This window comes from Saccostrea echinata, unplaced genomic scaffold, assembly GCF_033153115.1.
Source record: "Saccostrea echinata isolate AGI-Se365-2 ecotype Australia unplaced genomic scaffold, CSIRO_AGI_Sech_v1 ptg000012l, whole genome shotgun sequence".
Classification (NCBI taxonomy): domain Eukaryota; kingdom Metazoa; phylum Mollusca; class Bivalvia; order Ostreida; family Ostreidae; genus Saccostrea; species Saccostrea echinata.
In genome coordinates this window covers 16,314,360-16,335,318 of record NW_026889761.1, presented here as the reverse complement: position 1 = coordinate 16,335,318, position 20,959 = coordinate 16,314,360, and the positions used below count along the sequence as shown (strand labels likewise).

Below are 20,959 nucleotides of genomic sequence, written 5' to 3'. Positions count from 1 at the left end.
TCCGTGATAACTTGTTTCTTTATGTTCCAATCAGTATGAATCACAATGCTTTTAATAAATTGACGAAACTGAAAACAGCAAAACCAAACACCTGAAGTTTTTATCAAACTTACGAGTTTTCAATCGACAAGGTTTCCTGAGAAGGAAAAGCAGACTTTATAAAAGTCAGTTTTTTCTTTGACTTTACAAAAAAAACTTAAATGACTCATAAATAAGTATATTCTATTGATTTTTTTAAGGTAATTTGTTCAGAGAATTCTCACGAAATGTAGATTGCCTCCTAAACCATCGTCAAGATCAGAAAAAGAAATGAGCAAACTGTTAACATATTGCAATTCGCCTCATACTAGTAATTGATTCATGATCCAGGATTTACTAATCTATTTATTTACATTTTATTTTAAAAGTATGTTTAAAATCCTTCGATCAGTCTTTAAACATTCTTTTACAGAGAAACAGATGTACAGATAAAGATCGATTAAGGCATTAATGTAATAATTCAATCATTATATTTAAATGCAATTGCATGTATTATAAGATTTAAACTAAAATTCTCGTTCTCTGGTGAAGATTCTATTTGTTGTAAAAATATTAGAATTGTATTCTTTTTAATTCTTTTTAATTTAAAAACAAATATACAATTAGGTAAGTAGGTTCAATTAATAGTGAATAAAAATTTTCAAAAAAAAAAAAAAAAAAGAATTGGATCATTAGTTTTAACCAATATACTCACATTTTTTACGATGATCCGAGATAAACTAAATGAAATGGAAGAAGTCAAACATGAAGAACTCAGAAAAGTTCTTGAATAAGTGAAGGACATACAAGTCAAACTGATTTCTAGTTTTAAACCTTTCTGAAAAAGGTCAGTTTCCTTTCTTTCAAGTTTAAGAAGGTAACTTTATTGAGGCCACAGTTATTGGGTCTAGGCTCATAAATTACTCTCTGTATTAGATATGATTGCTTCAGGGTAAATATTTCGTGACATATTTCCCTCTTTATATCTTTTAAGAGTCAATAATATGTTTGAAATATTTTAAATATACCTGGACAAATCAAAAGTGTAAATAATGGTCAAATTTTATCCAGAATTTTGATTTAGAAGCTTGTAAGTTGCGATATTTAACAATGCGTTTAAGTCTACATAATGTATTTTGTCTCTTTGAAATCCTAAAATTCCTTTCTTATATTTATATAAGCTTTTCCTAAAGTAACTTCTAAAGCATAAATGGGGAAAATATCTGGTCAGAAATATGCATAACCACATTATGAGTATACAATATATGATACCTTAATAAATTCTTCAAGATAAGGTGAAATTTATACATGTATAACCTAGTGAAAATTCTTCAATATAAGATGATCTCTTTTTTTAGAATGTGAAATAAATAAGATTTATCAAAATATGATGATAAACCCACCTGTATCAACGAGGGTTGCAGATTTTTATCCTGGTATATTTGTTGCAAGCGGTGGCATCAAAATTCACACATTATACGTATGAAGTAGTCAATAGTCTTTCTTCTGGCGAACATAGCTTATCTGGCACCGGGGTCCAAAAGTGATTGGGCGGTTAACTAAAGAAAGGCTTCATTACAAACTCATTTACAAAACGACAAACTGGGAGATTTTCATTTTCAGAGCTGACATTACAAATCGAGATATGTCATTGTTTCGCTAGACCATTATTTACCTTGGTAGAGTGTTTTTGTAAATTTTAAATTCCGCCCCAGATAACGAAATCGTACAATTACACAGAACACCCTTTGACTTTATTTACGAAGTTTTCCATTCGGGAGAAGTTAAATACAGTTGTGTATTGATTTCAATAATTTAAACCCACCCTTTCATCTTTTCAATTTTATCTGTTAACTGTTTCTTTGCCTGCAATGAATCTGGGCACTAATCAGACTCATTATTTGTTATAATCTTGAAATATTATATAAATTGGCCTATGTAACGAACCGTATCCAGCGCCACTAAGCTGCATGGTTATTGTACCTTATAATTTTCCACTGATCCACTCCATCCAATGGTTTTGTTCTATTTAGATAACCACCGACGATCGACACAAGTGTGGGGAACTCCTGAGGCCCGAGGGTTCAATTTTTTTTTCATAGTGCCGCGTCAAAGACTATGAAGACGGTCTACTTGTATTTTTTTAATGAGCAGGATAATACAATTATACGTATATAGAGTAAAAGTTGATTTTGCAAAGCAATACAGTCACTGGCTTAGTTTAATTTTGAATAAAGAGATACGTTGCTTTCTACACAGTAGCACCAGTTTCTTTCTCCAATATTGCTTCTCTCTAATATTACTTCTCATTCTTGAAATATGGAGATAACAAACAGTATTCAAACTCAAAGTCCATTAAAACTATACAAATCGGAAGCAGAGCAAACACGGGCCTCCAAAAACAACAGAGGTGGGATCAGGCGCCATGGAGAAGTGAGCATCCCCGCTGTGTGCTCCTTGTCATGATCGGTAAATAACGGAAAAATCCGTGGACAATTCAGTGTGTAAACAAATGGCCTAACAATTAGTATGAAAAACGTCAGTCAGCATATGATTTAATGATAGATTGCATTGCTGACAGGGTCATTGTATCGACCATAGAACTTACGAAATGATTACTTTAAACGACGGTGTTGATATTCTTGTTTCATCAACTTGTTTGTCAATTACTTACCTCGTTTTAGAAATTGTTCATGCGTAGAGCATGCTCTTGCGTATCGAATCAAGTGAGAGATATACACCCCATGTGCAGGTGATAAGGGTATATTGCTGCATAAGTAAGGGAAGTTGACGACTGAAAAGTTAAAGTCATCACGTTTATCATTAAGCTTTGTTGTAAGATTACCATTAACGTCTTCTTTCCTTTCATTTAATTAACTTATATATTGAGGTCGCCCGCGTGGCGCAATGGTTAGAGCGTCTGTTCTAGAGTCGCGGAGTAAGGAGTGGACACCGTTCCTTCGGATTAGATTGTATAAACCGAGGTCCCTTGACGCAGTAGGTGTTGGCACGAAAAAAATCCCCGGCTCACTGCTCAATGGCCCTGAGTGCCGAGTATAGGTATACATTTGCAGTCCTTTACCGGCAAGTGGTGTATTCTCTATATGAGTGAAAAATTCTCGAGAGGGACGTTAAACAACAAGCAAACAAACAAACATATATTGGGGTTCTTTTTTATTTGTTTGTTTGGTGTTTTTTTTTTTTACATCTTTTATTGGTCATACAAAACTAGACTGTCTGGTATACATATAAACCAAGTTCATTTAAGAAACTACAAGAATGGTATCAGGTATCAATTATCTGTCTTGGACAATTAATTAGTTTATCATGACATCAAAGCTTCATGTGTATATCATATACGAGAACGTTATTCTTGAAATATTTAAACTTTAGTGAGATTGGAAGGTAGTTATTTAAATTCATGAAAAGTATGAACTCCTTGCTTTATAACAATTGATATGTTTAGTTTAGCTCTTTTATGGAACTTCTTTTACTTTTTCGTAGTTCTGATTTCACTAAAATGACGTCATTGTGATAAGTACATGTAAATAACAGCATGGTTTTAGAAAAAAAAAAGAATTTGTTAATTATATATTTGAATGAGACAATTAGTTGTCGTTTACAAATTCTTGTTTACCAAAATCTTAATTTATCAAAGGAGAACAGCACACCCCTGTATATGTATTCCAGAAGAATCACATAATGTGTTGGTGAAAGGGCTGAAAATCCATAGCTGGTAATCCATCAACGTGATGTGAGGAAGTTAATACCATCTGTGACATCTTTCAATGTGTAAGTTCAAAGACCCATAAATATATGTATTATTGTAATATATTGATGGATTTCCATCTGAATAAGAAAAGCTGAAAACTGTTGTAATGCATAATTTAGGAGTTGCTTTAGGTCAATGTATAGCTAAAGCAAATGACAAACATCTAACAAGATCGAGTTTTTTTTCTGATGAAATATTAAGAATTGAGTATGCTGACAACTCATTTGTTTACAAATTTTATTTACAGTGGAGAATATCTACATGCCTTTATTGTAATGACTTGCAGAATAATTTTGTGAAAAATATGTTAAAATGCAACAAAACACTGTGAAATATAATTTGTAATAAATTACAGATTGTAACCTGATGTTATGTCTTATTTGCAAAAAGTACTATTATATGGCAACATGCTATTTATTTATGTCAACATATGAACATGAAACATATTAATGTCGACATGCAACCGCAAGATGTTGACATGTATACATCTTTATTGAATAACTGTAAGCCATATAGCACGTCAGTATAAGCAAAATAAACATATGTAATTATAAACGGTAAGAGCTTGGAACTTAAGTAAGCTGACATGGGATTTAAATGTGTAGATAACTTAACAACTCTCCTGTTATGCAAGATAGAATGTGAAAATCTTAAATTATGTAGACCTGCAGTTAATCAAATTTATATTATTAAAACGACGTGAAATGCAACAGTCTAGATATTTCTCATAGTCATCCTTTGCTTCATTTTTCAATGTCTATGGATTTCTAAACACATATAGTTCCTTTACTTTACGAAATAATCTACATTACTATTTGCAAGTGAACAAACTATTACGTTTCCTAGCTAAAAGCCAGCAACATTTTCAAACCATGTTTTACAGAAATAAGCTGCATTCTAATTTCCTAAATAAGTTGCATAATGCATAAATAAATTGCATGTTAACAATTGTCTCGGATGTTAACATAATTAAGTTGCATCTGTCACAACTGGGCACAAATTCGTCAAATGTATTATATACTACATAATGTTATGGTTCATCTTAATAAATAAGTATTTTACAAATTGCAGAAAAAGTAATTAATTTGAGAAATAATTTGCAGAAAGGTTACATTCATAATTGTGTGCAGATGTGTTCGACTATAGGCTCTTTGGTTTAGATACTAGTAATTTTCGAGGATATTTGCATGTTCAACAAAAGTACAAAATAAAAAAAAATGATTTAATTTTCTCTAAAAAAAAAAATCGACACAACTTTTCAAAGGTAATCATAAATATTATATCATATGTACCTTTACTAAGGCGCACTTGCAATGAACTACCTATGATTTTGATGAGCAACCCGCTTTGTGGATTGACAAAAATTATCTTTGATCCTCTACTTCCAAATCAATTAGCCTGTCTCCGTAATTCTAATAGAGATCTTTTTGTCAACAAAGATTCCATGAAGTGATGATCACAGCTGGCGGATCCAAACAATTGTCCGAAGATCACGTTACGCTCTATGAATACAATGAAAAGTCAGCTGTTATACATGATCAATAACCATGGGGTCGGTTTGTCCCATTTTATAGGATTAAAAAATACATTCGGGAGATTGTATTGAGAAAATGATCGAATCGAAGTTTATCCTAGGCGTTGACTAAATTGATATTGTGTGCCAGAGATGGAGGTGCGATATGGTATGTATTATTAAATTTTGTTTTTATACTTATTGAGAGTAGATTAAATAAATATATCTGATATAAATTTTATTTTTCAAATAGTGAATCCTTATATTCTAATGTAAATAATTTTATTTTAAGTGTGCAGTAGTCCTATTTTGTGTTAATTTTTCTTTCCAAGCTCATTGATTTTTCATTCAATGAAATTGAAAGGTAATTTTTTGACCATATGCATGTTTGCTTCATTGAAAAAAGAAACGTCGAAAAATTTGAAAAGGATATACTCTGGACAATAAAAAGTTTTGAGAATATTGCATTTTTCTTTTTAAGATTTTCTTTAATCATAATAAATAAAGTACATTGTATCACGTACTTCGAAGAAAGATAAGTCTAGTTACTGTACATGGATTAATTAAAATTAGCTGACTTGAAGCGGGTCGATGGACTATTTCATTGGTTATTGCTGTTATTGAAATAATTTCCATTCTTGTTCTTGCAGTCAACAAGACGTTCTCTGAGGATTGCTGTACTTACTGTCGGTCCCATCCTGTTGCTTGTTGATGTATTTATGTTGCATAGTGAGTAAGAAAAAGTATAGGAAAACAATGTATATTCTTAGGAAAAAAAAATAAAAGGGAGCAATATTCAAAACTTTTAGAATTGTAATAATTTTATGAGAATCTAGATCTTGTATTTATTGATTAGTTCAACTCATTTATATTAATCCTTGAAAATATAGTATCCATAATCTTTCTAACAGAAATATTTCCTCTGCAAGATTGACCAAAGGATTGCACATACATGTACCTACATGTATTAGAATTGACACACCTGAACCCCTCTGGCCTTGCACATATCCAATCTTTTGCTATCCACCTGCAACAGCATAGCTATGGCAACCAATTACTTTGCCACTGATCTGGTCCCAATGATTTTTTTTCGGTCTTCTGGTGCATTTTCAGCTTTCTGATCAGGGTTCACACATGCATTTCAACTTCTAGCCAGGACCTGAAAACTACTGAATGCACTTGTGGTTATTCCTAATGCTCGAAACACCACCCCCACCACACCAATCAAAAAAAGTTTAGTTATGAGTGATTTAAAAAATAGTGGCCGGGATATTGTCATTTTTCGAAAAAATCAATTTGCCTTAAAATGTTTTTCAATTATAACATCATACAGTATATACATTCTAGTTAAAATTTCTGAAGTGACAATAAAATTGACTTTCTGAAATACATTATCAAAGGAAATTGTAGGGGTTTTTTTATCTTTCTGACTTGTGTTAGGAATATTAATGATTAGATCTAAACTTTAATTGAGTTTCTTCTCTTTTAAATGCAAAAACAAATTGGCTTTTTGGTTGTTATTTAACATTAATTGTCTCAATTCTGGTAGAATTTTTTTTTTATAGAAAAGAAACATGATGCAATAAATTTTTCAATAATCACTTTTTTGTAAATTTAGTCAATTCTTCAAATGAAATATGAAGATAACGAAGAGAATTCAAGCCCAAGTCAAAGAAGAAGTATGATGAACTAAGTTTTCGTATAAAACATACTAGATTTTAAAGCTATCATATTTTATCTTATTTTGTTGCACTCCTGATATCAACTACGTTTTTCATTAAACATTGTTTTAAAAATGTGAGACTTTAAAGTAGAATTGTGAAGCACAAATTATCCGGCCCAGAACATGTTCCCATGATTAGGTAAAGTCGTGGTGGAATTATCTGTATTTTTTTTTTCAAATTTCTTCAAAAATTAGAAGAAAAAGAAAAAAAAAACACATTTGGATCGATAAAATTGAAAAAGTGACAGACTTCAATGATAATACTATCATTAATTTAGTATTCAATTATTCAATTAGATGCTTATTGATCAAATAATACTTTTCGCATGAATAAAAGTCATTTCATCATTGAACTTCAATCTTTATGAAAATGTGTTGCACTCCTGACAGTGGAAACATATATCTGACACAGACAGATCCTGTAATAGATGTATTTGGTGAAAATGTTTCTTGTGTCTTTAATTTAAAAAAAACGAAAAAATATAGACTGATAAAAAGTTAGGGAGCAAAACATCAAATGTTGCACTCCTGGCATAAATGGGTATGCACAAATACTTGACTCGCATTTATGCTGCTTGTAATACATACAACATTTTAAACATTTTAATGGTTAAGTTATTAGTCCCCTAGTGAAACCGGAGGGGACTATAGGTTTCCTCTGAGTCTGTCTGTCCGTCTAGCTGTCCCTCTGTCTGTCTATCAGTCTGTCCCACTTGGTTTTCCGCAACTTTTTCCTAAACGTTTGCAGATATTGAGCTGATTTTTGGTATGGTGTATCTTGATGAACTACAGATCAAGTTCGCATTTCATTCCGCTTCATTGATATTTGACGGAATTACGACCTTTTCAATTTTTAAGGGTTTTCCGCAATTTTTTTCCTAAATGTTTTCAGATATTGAGCTGATTTTTAGTATGTGACTTTACTTTGATAAGTTATATATCAAGTTTGCATTTCGTTCCGCTTCATTGATTTTTGACGGAATTATGGCATTTTCAATTTTTAACAGGAACCAGATTACACTTGCCGGTAGGGGACTAATATTGCTAATGCAATACTCTCAGAATGCTTGTTGGTTTACACTTTGACAATTTTTTTTTTTTGACTTACATGTCGTACAATTTTTTTTTTTAAATCAATGATTTTTTTTTATCATCATTACACTTTTTCTGTTCCACTCCTGACATGGTATAACATTTTTTTTCAGCATCAGCCGTGACCATAACTTACTTGGTCAAGCAAAAGTTACTATAGTCTAAATTTAAAGGTCAATTTATTGAATTTTATCAGGAAAACTTTGTTTCTAATTGAAATGATTATTATTTTTTAACAGATTTTCAAAAAATATGAAATTTTCAAAATGTCACAAAAAGTTGTTGCATTCTTGATATTTTTAGCAAAATTTTTGGGCATAACTATTTTTGTTTCTTTAGAAATCAATGAGATGTTTGACAGACATTTAGCCAGTATCGAAAGACACATGCTGAGCAATAAAGATTATTGAAATAGCCTAATATTTTAGTGCAGGTTGATTATTATGTGTTCGGTCTTTTTTTTCATTTTACCCTTATACGAAAAAAACGACAAACTAATAATTATTAGAACATAAATGACTTCATGGTTGTGTTGCTTCAATTTCCTTTGAAGAATCATTCCTACTTTTGTGAAAGAAAAACAACAAGATTATAATTTTACAATTGTCTTCTGTAAATATATCAAAAGAAAACAAGTTAACCATTGTTTTTGGTTTTTGAAGAATGCTTTTGCCTTGAAGTTCTTAATTTTTTGCAGATTCGAAGAAGCATCGAATGGTGGACCCAGGGCTTATCTCAACTGAGTATAGAGAACAGATTTCCAAGAAAAATTCTCTACTTACAACCGACATACACCCCATCATAATACTCTCCACCTTTAGAAGTGGGTCCTCTCTAACCGGAGACATACTCCAACAGGACAAAGATTCCTTCTATTTGTACGAACCACTGAATCCCCTAAACTACCTTATGTACCAAAACATCACAACTTTACATCTTGTGAACGGATCAGTTCAGTAAGTCTTAAATTCCACTACATGTTTAAGGTAGTTAGAAAAATACAGTATTTTCTAAATTCTAAATTAAAATTTAAAATGGGTAAGGGGTCTTCGAATTTAGAAATATCAGTCGAACCGATGAAAAAGAAACTAGATTTTTTAAAAAGGAAACAATCAAGTAACACATCAAAGATATAAAGAATTAGGATGTTTCCATACACTCATTGTAAAAATGGAATGAATATGAGTATAAACAATAATGACAAACATTATCGTTGTTGGAAAAGTGAGGGATCTTTCTGAAGAAATAAGTAACAAAAGTTTCCTTTCAAGGTCAATCTTTTATATTTCAATGTATTATATTGAATAAATATCTTCTGTTTTCCACATAGACCCATTGGGATACATGACTTCAACAAAGTTTCTGCTAACATCCTGCTGTCCTTGATCACATGTGACTTCACCAGCCTTGATGTGAACACCGTTAGTCATGGATTTCTTTACTACAGTAACAGAAGTGTTCCTTACATTACATGTGTTGATAGAAATAAACGCAGGACAACTTTGTTGTCTGCTATCAGAAAATGTCTACCCATTTTGATAGAGGCATGTGAACAATCCACTCACAGAATTTTCAAGATTGTTCGTTTGTCAATGGATTGGATGGAAAGGTTGCTGGAAAAATTTCCCAAATTAGTAGTTGTTCACCTAATTAGAGATCCGCGCCCGATCCAGGTCTCAAGAGGTAATTTATCGAATGTCACACCAAATTACTGCAGAATAAGAGAGACAACTCAACCATCCTATATATTATTTTAAAAAGTATTTAATTTTTTGACGTTTTGTTTTCTTTGCAGATAACCTGGGTGCTAACATATTTAAAGATCTTAGGAAAAGTTTTCAAGAGCTTTGTGACCTTCTGTCCTGGAATTTATTTTTCGAAAGCAAACTGAACAATACGTACAACAGAATCGTCAGACTTTATTACGAGGACCTAGCACTATATCCTTTCAGAACATCAAAGTGGTTGTATAACATTCTGGGACTACACTACACATCGGATGTCCACGCCTATGTACACCATTTAACAAGAGCAGGAATCCAGAATGACTGTTCAACCTGCGCAATAAGAGCAAACTCGTCTGCGCATGCCTACTCATGGAGGGGATTTTTCAATGCAAGTCAATTGAACACTATCCAAGATGTATGTGGAAACTACATGAAGGCAGTTGGCTACATTAATTCATAAAAAGCATAATAAGAAATTCTAATATATATATATATATATATATATATATATATATATATATATATATATATATATATATATATATATATATATATATATATATATATATATATATATATATATATATACCTTCACTTGCCAGCCAAGCGTAACATTCACGATGGATAAAAGAGCTTTTAATATTTTGAATTGTAAATCTTATTGCATATACCTTGTGTACATGTATACAAACAGTGTGTGCTCGAGGAATATTTACAATATCAACGTGTATGCAAATACATGCACTTGGTAAATAAGACAAGAAAATATTTCGCAAATAATTCTGCGCAGCAGATCTACATATAGCTGGGGATCTGGGGGTCCGGAGCTCCCCTGGGATTTTCAGAGTTCAAATTTGAATAGTAAAGTAAGAAAATGTGCCCCCCCCCCCCCCCGCCTGAAGAAAACGCGGACTCCTGGTAAAAGGGTAAGGAGAATCATATTATAATGGATATGGACCGGTCCCCTGTGAAAAAATCCTGAATCCTAGTATGAGGATCTGTCTGTTATCTTTGAAATGCTTACAGTATTTATAACACTATGAATTACAATTCAAATAATGATAGTGAGAATTTTCTTCAAACATTATACACTGAACAGTCCCGTAGGAAGAAATTTCAATGGAGAGGAGCACAACCTAATAGAACTCTTGACCAGCCCAAAGAGGTCACCTGAAGTTGTTTTGAAGAGACACAACTGTAAATTTAATTGTAGTTTAGCTTTATTTTCTATTGTACAGTATATACTGGCAAAATTATTGAGAGGCACAATTGTAATATAGCTTTATTTTTTCTTAGATAAAGTAAAAAGTGGCAACATTATTGGGAGGGGTTGGGTTAGGGAGGGGTGCCGCCAAAACAATCAATAATAATATTTCCTTCACTGGAAAAAATCAATACTCATTGCAAAATGATGATGCCAGACACCTCTGATAAATGACTGCGTCTCTTATTTCCACACCAGTGGATTGTCCCCCGCTGATGTCTCAATGCTCATTTCACATTTTGTTATTGATACTCAGATAAAGTTTTTTTTTTTTTCAGAGAAGGTGAAGTAGAGGTTTGTTTTTTTTTTAAATAGTCTGAGTTGACAATTGTGTAAGCTTTTAAATCAAGTTTGACATATTGCAGTGAATCAAACCGACTTAATGGATCTATAGCTATTGTATAAAATCTGACTATTTACGATGAATGTGGTATTAATTACATGTATACAGTGGCATTTCCTATGTACACTTGTGTATTTATATTTGTTTCTCTCTTTATTACATTATATAACATTCTTCATTAAATATAAAACAACGCATCGGTTGGCCATTTCTTATTTGTATACAAAGTACCCTGGCAAGGCATTCACATTTCTGTAAATCTTACCTGTCCTTTGGATAATGAAAGAAACCTAGGGTAACATTTAAAACATCTTTGTGATACATGTGACCTGTAATCTGTAACTCTTCTGAATTAAAAACACTCTGGTAAGATAATCTTAGCAGATATTTTATTATGGATTGTTTGAATTCTGTACCGTTTCAGCACATATTTTACAGATTTTTAACTTAAGCCTAAGATGTTTTATGATCTTGAAATCTGCTTAGTAAACTATCTAAATGACAGGTTGAAGGAAATCCATAATTTTATGGTATGTTGTAAGTTTGCGTGTCTACACGTTAAATTATCAGCTCTACACAGATCTATCAGTATTGCATGGTTTAGGGAATTGGCTAAAGTAGTGTTAAGGGGTTTTAAATGCACTTTCAGATTGATGTTTGGTGCTATGAATGAATTTTATGTGTATTACACTTTACGGAAATTCAGATGCAGAAATACGGAAAATATTAAATTTGAACATGATTTAAAAAATGAGGAAAAAATAAAATTGACTTTTTAAATTAAAAAAAACAAAGACCATAAGTGTTTTAAAAGATTTCTCTCTAAAAATTTGATTGTTCAAAGCAGAAATTTTAGTTCTTTTGGATACAGATGGACGGTGTTCAAAATTTTGCTGTACTTTAATGTCAGCTTATTATAGAAGTCTTTATAATTAAAATTGATTGGACATAAACATTATTGCACCTCTTCTTTATCAATGTACGAGGACTTTTACTGCCCAAGGAAACAAAAAAAATTGTTATATAGTTTTAGCAACAGTGAACCCTTTCAAAATGTCTTGGGGGCAATGCGTATTAATGCTTCTTGAAAGCCAAGAGTAGAAGGAATATTCTGTACCACAATGGAATATTTATACTTTTTTTTAAAGATACCTAAGTTTTAAATTTTATTTGAAGCTAGAAAATTATTAAATGTGATAGCTTTAATCTGCATGAAGATTATTTCAAGATATATTTTAATGTATGCTTGCTATTGCATCTTCAATTTTTAAGGGGTAGCAAGAGAGAGAGAGAGAGAGAAGAAAAGCATGTTTTAATCGGAATTTTGTACATACCAATGTGTAATTAATGTCCAATACATACGGCTTTATTTGGAATAAGGTCATTTAATATCCGTGTAAGTAAGTCATTGACCAATTTTACATAGATGTCGCAACTCTGGATGCATTGCACGAAAAGATCAAATTCCATCTGTGTATTTCAAGTATTTCTGAGGTCAGTCTTATTTTTTTAATTGATAAAATATTATTCATATGTAAATAGCTCTGGCTTACATTTAGTTAAGTAAATTGGCAAGTAAACCCCTGCCCAATCCACTGTATCTGAATGTCGAACTCCATTTTTAGATATTGTTGTGAGCGATTTTAATGTATTTTTTCAACCATTTTGTAATTTTAGGTGATTGCCCTAGCGCTTAAACAATTCACCTTTAAAAGAATATTTTCTATTTTTGTTTAGCTACTCTCTTTGAGAGAAATTAGTACAGTCCTATAAAATTGGCCCTCTGAACTCTTTTTAATCTGTAAGAATTTAAATTTCTCAATAAAAATTATCTGCTCAGTAAAGTGTGATACGAGGTATTCTACTGATATACGTATACGGTGAACATACGGGAATAGGATCCACAATTTAAAATTGGCCCTCTGAACTCTTTTTAATCTGTAAGAATTTAAATTTCTCAGTAAAAATTATCTGCTCAGTAAAGTGTGATACGAGGTATTCTGCTGATATACGTATACGGTGAACGTACGGGAATAGGATCCACAATTTCCAAGGTACACCAGAAAAGGAACGCCTACTGTTAAAACTAAGGCATTGACACCAGATTAATCCCACATCGTAGTGGACGGTTTCCAACTGACGATCTATGCCGCCATTTTGTTTGGAAACGTTTGAGTGGTGTTACTGTATAAATTCCTTCTGTTTGATCTATGAACACTGTCCACATATCTGTTAAAGACCTTTAAATGGCTTTGGTTTTGTTAGGCAAAGACAACAAGGATTTCCTCAGCTTCATTTGTAATATCTGTCTTTAGTCTCTAGTTTATTATTTTTACTTTCCCAAATATACATATTTTTTTTTATTATTCGTTAAGAAGTCTTCGCTTTAAGTAAGGCGATGCACGTTGCACATTATCTCCGTTTTTGCAAGGAGTCCAAGATGCACAACATGCTTCAGATATTGCATTTTTGAGCCCCTTTATAGTCGGCCTGTTTTATATTCCTATGAATCGAATTGGAATTTATTCAGAAACTTCTTTATGAGAAGGAGGTCGTTATTTTTTTCTGATATGTTGGATTAATGATGTGATCAACATTTGAATTACCGTACCTATACTAGTTTCCTAAACTACATAAAAATTCTTACAATTCAAACAAAGATAAATAGCGGGTTATAGGAAATGTTCTAACAAGCCTCTTTTTTATTTCTTACCAAAATAACAATATATTCGAGAATTTGTGTTTATCAGTTGGGATACTTAAAAACTCCGGGGAAATTCTCGAAAATTTGAAATAAAAATTTTTCCGAAAATCAATAGCATCAAAACGTACGACTTTTCAACACTTTATCCAACCATTCCCCATGATAAACCGAAGTCCATGCTTTTTGACATTATAGAAAACAATTTTTAAATAAAAATGGGACTCGTAAATTTACATACCTTGTCACTGGTCATCTGCGAAATTATCATATCATTTCGATATAAAAGACACCATAGAGTCTGACACATCTGTTTCATATTTGGATAATTTATTAGAATAAGACATTAATAGCAAACTAAAACAAAACTTTATGATAAACGTGATAATGTCAATTTTTCTATCCTCAACTTCCCTTATTTATGTATCAAAATACATACATTATCATCTGCATATGGAGTGTCTCCCAGTTGATTTGATACACAAGAGCATGTTCTAGGTAAGAATAATTTCTAAAATGAGGCAAACTATCGACAAATAAGCGGGTAGAACAAAGATATCAACAGTCTCGTTTATAGTGAACATTTCGCAAATTCTATGGCCAATATAATGATTTTGTTAGCTAAAACAATTTACCCTGGTAAAATGGAAAGAAGAGTCATTTATATAAAAGGAAAGGGAATCCCTACCCAACCACCACCACCGTCACCACATGAAATTGATTCTTTGGGTTCAGACAAGTTGTTTACGTGTTTGTTTTGTAAAAAAAAAAATTGAATTGGATTTTTATAGTGGATATGGACCGGCCCTTACCTGGAAGAAATTCCTGAATCCTCGCATGAGGATTTTCCTGTAGTCTTTGAAATTCTCAAGGTATTTAACAATTTAAAAAACAACGCAAATAATGACAGTGAGAATTTCTCTTCAAACATTTCGCACTTAACAGACCCGTAGGAAGCAATTTCAAGCCAAAAGAGAATATCTCATGCTATTTGAAACACAACTATTAATTAGTTAAGCTTTGGTTACTACTGTACAGTATATACTGGTAAAATTATTGAGGGGAACAACATTGATTTTTTGTTTAAAAAAAATAAAAAATAAAAACTGTCAACAATACTGGAAGGGTGTTGGGTTACCTGGCAAGGTATTCACATTTCTGCAAATCTTACCTGCCCTTTGGATTGTGAAAGAAGCCTAGAGTAACATTTAAAACATCTTTGTGATACGTGTGAGCTGAACCTCCTCTTAATTAAAAGCTCTCTGGTAATATAATCTTAGCAGATATTTTATTATGGATTGTTTGAATTCTGTACCGTTTCAGCACATATTTTACAGTTTTAAATTAAGCCTAAGATGTTTCATGATCCTGAAATCTGCTTAATAAATTATCTAAATGACAGGTTGAAGGAAATCCATAATTTTATGGTACGTTGTATAGGTTTGCGTGTCTGCACGTAAAAATTGTTAGTTCTTACTCAGACCAAGATCTATCAGTATTGAATGGTATAGTACATGGGCTAATGTAATGGTAGGGGGTTGATCTACCAATAACATTTATACTTATAAAAATTAGATACAGAAATACGGAAAATATTAAATCTTGACATAATTAGAAGATATGGTCTAGGAAATGAGGGAAAAAAACTAGATGATTTCATAAGACAGTAATACCCGTACTAAGGTGTTCGCCTCTAAATGCACACTCCTTCAGAGTTTGGTAACCAAGGAAAAAACTCCTCCTAGACTAGAGTTATGGTTGGAATTTAATGACTTTGTGTACAATCAGCCTTTGATAATGTACAAGATTCAATGTTTATCAGTTTTTGATGCCCATGAATGACGTTGCCATGGTTACTAAAAGTAGATTAAAATGCAGAAAAAAAATTATTTTCCGACCACTATTTGACCCCCAGGTAAAAAGGAAAATCCCGAAACCTTATTGCACATCTACAGGACACTACCAATCATGTTCCAAAAAATGATTCTAATAGGCTATTGCGTAAAATGAGTTCTGGGAACCATGTTTTAGTAGGGAAAAAACGTCCATTTTGGCCCACGTTTTGCCCCTGCGGTAATATTTAAAATTCAAAAATTTTATTGCACACCTACAGGACACTACCTATCATGTTCCAAAAGACTGTTTACTGCTTAAAATAATAAGGAGTTTAAGGAAGAAGAAAGTGTGACAGACGGACGGATGGACGGACCAGGGTAGCAACAATATACCCAAACTTTCTTTGGAAAGTGTGGGTATATTTAACTTTCTTTCTTATTAAAAAAATACTCTCCGTGTTTTTAAAGATTAATATTTCTCTCTGAAAATTTGATTGTTCAAAGCAGAAATTCTAGGTCTAGTGGATACTGATTGGCGGTGTTCCAAATTTTGCTGTACTTTAATGTCAGCTTATTATAGAAGTCTTTAAAATTAAAATTGATAGGAAATTTATATTAACATGATATTGCACCTCTTCTTTATCTGTTTATATTAAGAGGCCTGAAACTGTCAGAGGTAAACAAAAGAAATTGGTGTTTTCTCACAGTTTTTGTAACAAAACGCATCGGCAGAAACCAGTTTAAAAGTTTTTAGGGCGCAATGAGTTTTTATGCTTCTTGAAAGCACGGAGTACAAGAGATATAATTTTGTTGCTGATCTATACCACAATTGAATATTCAAACTTTTTCAAAGGCACGCAAGTTCTAAATTTTATTTGAAGCCAGAAAATTAGGGTGATGGCTTTAAACTGCATGAAGATTTTCCAAGATATATTTTAATGAAAGCTTGCTTTTGCATCTTCAATTTTTAAACAGTAGCAAGAGAGGGAGAGAAAGAGAGAAAGATGGAGGGAAGGAGAGAGAGGAAAAAAGAGAAACATTATTTTTGATTGGAATTGTTATATACATGTATATACCAATAAGCTTTTTGCAACGTGATCCCTACATACGGGATTCCCAGGGGATTAAATGTTAGATGAATTCCTTATTAATTATAAATGTATGTATTGCGTATTTTAATATAATTTTTTTCTAATTTAGTGATGTTCCATTTAGTAATCATGTTGTAAAATTTTCATTTTCCTTCACATACTTAATTCAAAATTTAAAACATGATATATTGGTCTAGAATTCTTCAAAAGCCCTATGTCTTCAAGACAACTATATTTTCAAGACATGCGAAAGTTCTTTAGAATATTTCAAAGAAGTTACACGTTCGAGTAATATGATAATTACTGTATCATGTTGTTCATATCTATATGAAGGCACTTTGAATGCTTACTTTTTTATAAGGAAAGAAAAGATTTAAAGAAGGAATATTTACAAATGTCTTTTAGTGTACGTCTTCTGGATGAATGATAAGTATTATTTTTGGAAGAAGGTCCTTTCTGTAGAAGTTTAAGTCATTGACCAGTTTTTGCATACTCTAGATGCATTGTACGAAAAGATCAATTTCCATCTGGGTTTATAAAATATTTCTGAGGTCATATTTAATTTTTTTAATGGTAAAATATTGTAAAGGTATTCACTTCTGGCTTACATTTATTTAGGTAAATGGACAAGTTAACATCTGCCGAATTTATTGTAACTGAATGTCGAACTTCCATTTTTTTTTTTTTTTTTTTTTTTTTTTTTTTTTTTTGGATATTCTGAGTGATATTATGTATCTTTTCAACCATTTTGTAATTGTAGGTGATTGCCTTAGCTCTTAAACACTACACCTTAATAAGAATATTTTCTTTTTTTTTTTTTGTTTAACTATACTCTCTTTGAAAGTCCTATAAACCGGGCCTGCTGAACTCTTTTAATCTACGGGTAAGAATTTTAATTGCCCAATAAAAATTATCTGCTCAGTAAAGTGTGATACGTGGTTGTCTGCTGATGTACATATATGGTGAACGTACGAGAATAGGATCCATTCCAGAAAAGGAACGTCAACTGTTAGAACTAAGGCATTGACACCAGATTAATCCCACATCGTAGTGAAGGGTTTCCAACTGACGATCTACGTCGCCAGTTTGTTTGGAAAAGTTTGAGTGGTGTTACTGTGTGAATTCCCTCTGTTCGATCTATGAACACTGTCCACATATCGCAGACCTGTAAATTGATTTGATTTTATTAGGCAGAGACAACATTGATTTCCTCAGCTTCATTTGTAATACATGTCTTTAGCTTATTACTTTTAGTTTCCCAGATATATGTATATTTTATTCTTCATTAAGAAGTCTTTGGTTTTAGTAAGGCGATGAACATTGCACATTATCTCTTTTTTGCAATGACTTCGAGATGAACAACATGCGCATGCGTCAAATTTAGCATTTCATTGTGCCCCTTTCTTAGTCGACCTGTTTTATATTTCTTTGAATCAGAATTTATTTAGAAACTTCCATATGAGAAGAAGGTCTTGCTGTGGCCTTCAACTCAACGTTTGGATTGACGGCGTTTTATCAGTTAAGAATAGTTACTTTCATCCATATGTCTATCCCAGTAAACTCGAAATTAAAGAAACAACAGCGTCTGCCGCATCTGTTTCATATTTGGATGTTTTACTGATTATAGACGATAACTGCCAACTAATCATAAATTGTATGACAAACTGGATGACTTCAGCGTTTCCATCGTAACTTCCCTTATGTATGTAGTAATATTCCTTCATCGCCTGCATAAGGAGTGTATGTCTCCCAACTGAATTGATACGAAAGAGCATTCTTTGAGTAGGACCAGTTTTTAAATCGAGGCAAGCTACTGAAAAATAAGTTGATGTTACAGGATTTCACCAGCCCTGTTTACAGTCAGCTTTTCGCAAATACTACATTCGTTATGATGACCTTTTTCTTAAAATACAACCTATATTTATGTCATATTTTGTCTGCATTGCTTGATACCATTTGTAAAGCCATTGCTTTTATACTAAATTTGACTACAAAGTATTCCGCCTACCTGATCAATACACGGGGCTCACAGGGGATGTGACTGGTTAGCAAGTGATGCTTACTTCTCCTAGGCACTTGATCCCAGCTCTTGTGTTTCAAAGGGTCCGTATTTTTGCCCTGTTCATGATTCGTTTTGTTTACTGGATTCAAAAAAAAAAAATTTATCACTGATCGTTATCTTCACATTTTACATTGGTGCATGCCTATTTTCGTATTATTACAAGAATTACAATATCCTATGATGACTAAACTTCCAATAATATTGCTGATAGGGATGCATATAACCAGTAGTACTCCAGATCCTACATTTGTGTTGACCGTTTGGATTAATGTTGTGATCAAGTTAAATTTTTTGAAGAAATCCTTTTCAGGGTGTCTATGAATTACTAGTATTCCTTAAAAAAAAACAAGTTGTATCGAAATTCATGCTTCAAATGTGCTTAAAGCCTAAGTACTTATATGTATTTCATGCTTTGTTCAGTATTGATAAATATATGTACCAAGTACAGAAACTTGCAGTAGTTCAATGTTAATCCATATAAGGTAAAGACACTTTCCGTAGTTCAATGTAAATAGTTCATCTGACTTTACCAAAGAGGCATACGGTGCAGAGGAACTCAAAAGGAACAAGAATTTTGAACATCTGTACCAAATTACTACCGAGATACTACATGTATTCTGAGATTCGGTTCCCTTTCTAAGGAGGAAATTATCAAAATCATATGTCAGTTTTAAATATTTTTAATATTTAATCAAATTGAATTTGAATTACCATACCTATACTGGATTTCTAAACTACAAAAAAATCCTAACAGTTGAAACAAAGTTACCTAGCGGGTCATAGTAAATGTTCTAACAAGTCTCTTTCTTTATTTCTCACCAAAATATTAACAGCAGTGAAGGAGAAACTTCGGGAGTACTGCACAATTTTACAATGATAATGCAATATATTCGATAAGTTGTGTTAATCAGATGTGAATACTTAAAAAACCAAGGAACTTTTGAGAATAAATCTGAAATCACAAAATTTTCCCAAAATCAATAGCTTCAAAACGTACGACTTTTCATCACTTTATACAACCATTCCCTACAATATTAAAACTGAAGTCCAGGCTTTTTGACATCATAGAAACCTGCTTTTTCAATAGAAATGGAGCTTGTAAATTTACATACCTTGTCGTTAGTCATCTGCGAAATTATTTTGTTAAAAACATTCTGATTGTACACACAAGTATTCCGAAGTTGATATTAAAAAGATGCTTGAGTTTCTGATTGACAATACCTATGTAGTTTTTGGAGATTTGGTCTTCCAACAATCTGTTGGAATCCCCATGAGTACTAATTGCACCCTATAATTAGCAGATCTGTTTTTGTACATGTATTCATATGATACAGAATATATTCAAAACTTCTACATGAAAAGAAAATACTTGCTGTGGCCTTTAATTAGACTTTTAGATATATCGACAACGTTTTATTAATTAATAATACTATATACTAATCATTTTCATGCCTACTTTAATTCGATATATCCCTTTGAACTCGATACAAAAGAGATCATAGAATTTGATACATCTGTTTCATATTTGGATATTTTACTACCATAATACATTAACAACAAACTAAGACCAAAACTTTATGATAAAAGTGATGACTTCAATTTTCTTCTATCGTCAACTTCCCTTATTATGTAGCAATATACATACATTATAGTTATTCAATCTTTGTTAAGTCGAATGTTAACTGACGTTTTTCATACAAATCGCTAGACCAATATTTTCATATTTAAATTGTCTACAGATTTTTTCTGTTTACCCTATCATAACAAGGAGCACACGGCGGGTGTTACCTGTCAACGGGGATGCTTACTCCTCCATGG

The 20,959-nt window shown here is 32.1% G+C and overlaps 1 protein-coding gene across 1 annotated transcript; it reads left to right on the top strand.

Annotated features, from left to right (window-relative positions):
* The first annotated feature begins 5,456 nt into the window (after positions 1-5,456).
* Positions 5,457-10,316, top strand: LOC133185075 (carbohydrate sulfotransferase 4-like). The gene is made up of 5 exons (XM_061320134.1): positions 5,457-5,462; positions 5,954-6,032; positions 8,816-9,074; positions 9,449-9,801; positions 9,914-10,316. The coding sequence occupies exons 1-5, from the start codon at positions 5,457-5,459 to the stop codon at positions 10,303-10,305; spliced, it is 1,089 nt and encodes a 362-aa protein (XP_061176118.1). The 3' UTR covers positions 10,306-10,316.
* Positions 10,317-20,959: the final 10,643 nt, after the last annotated feature.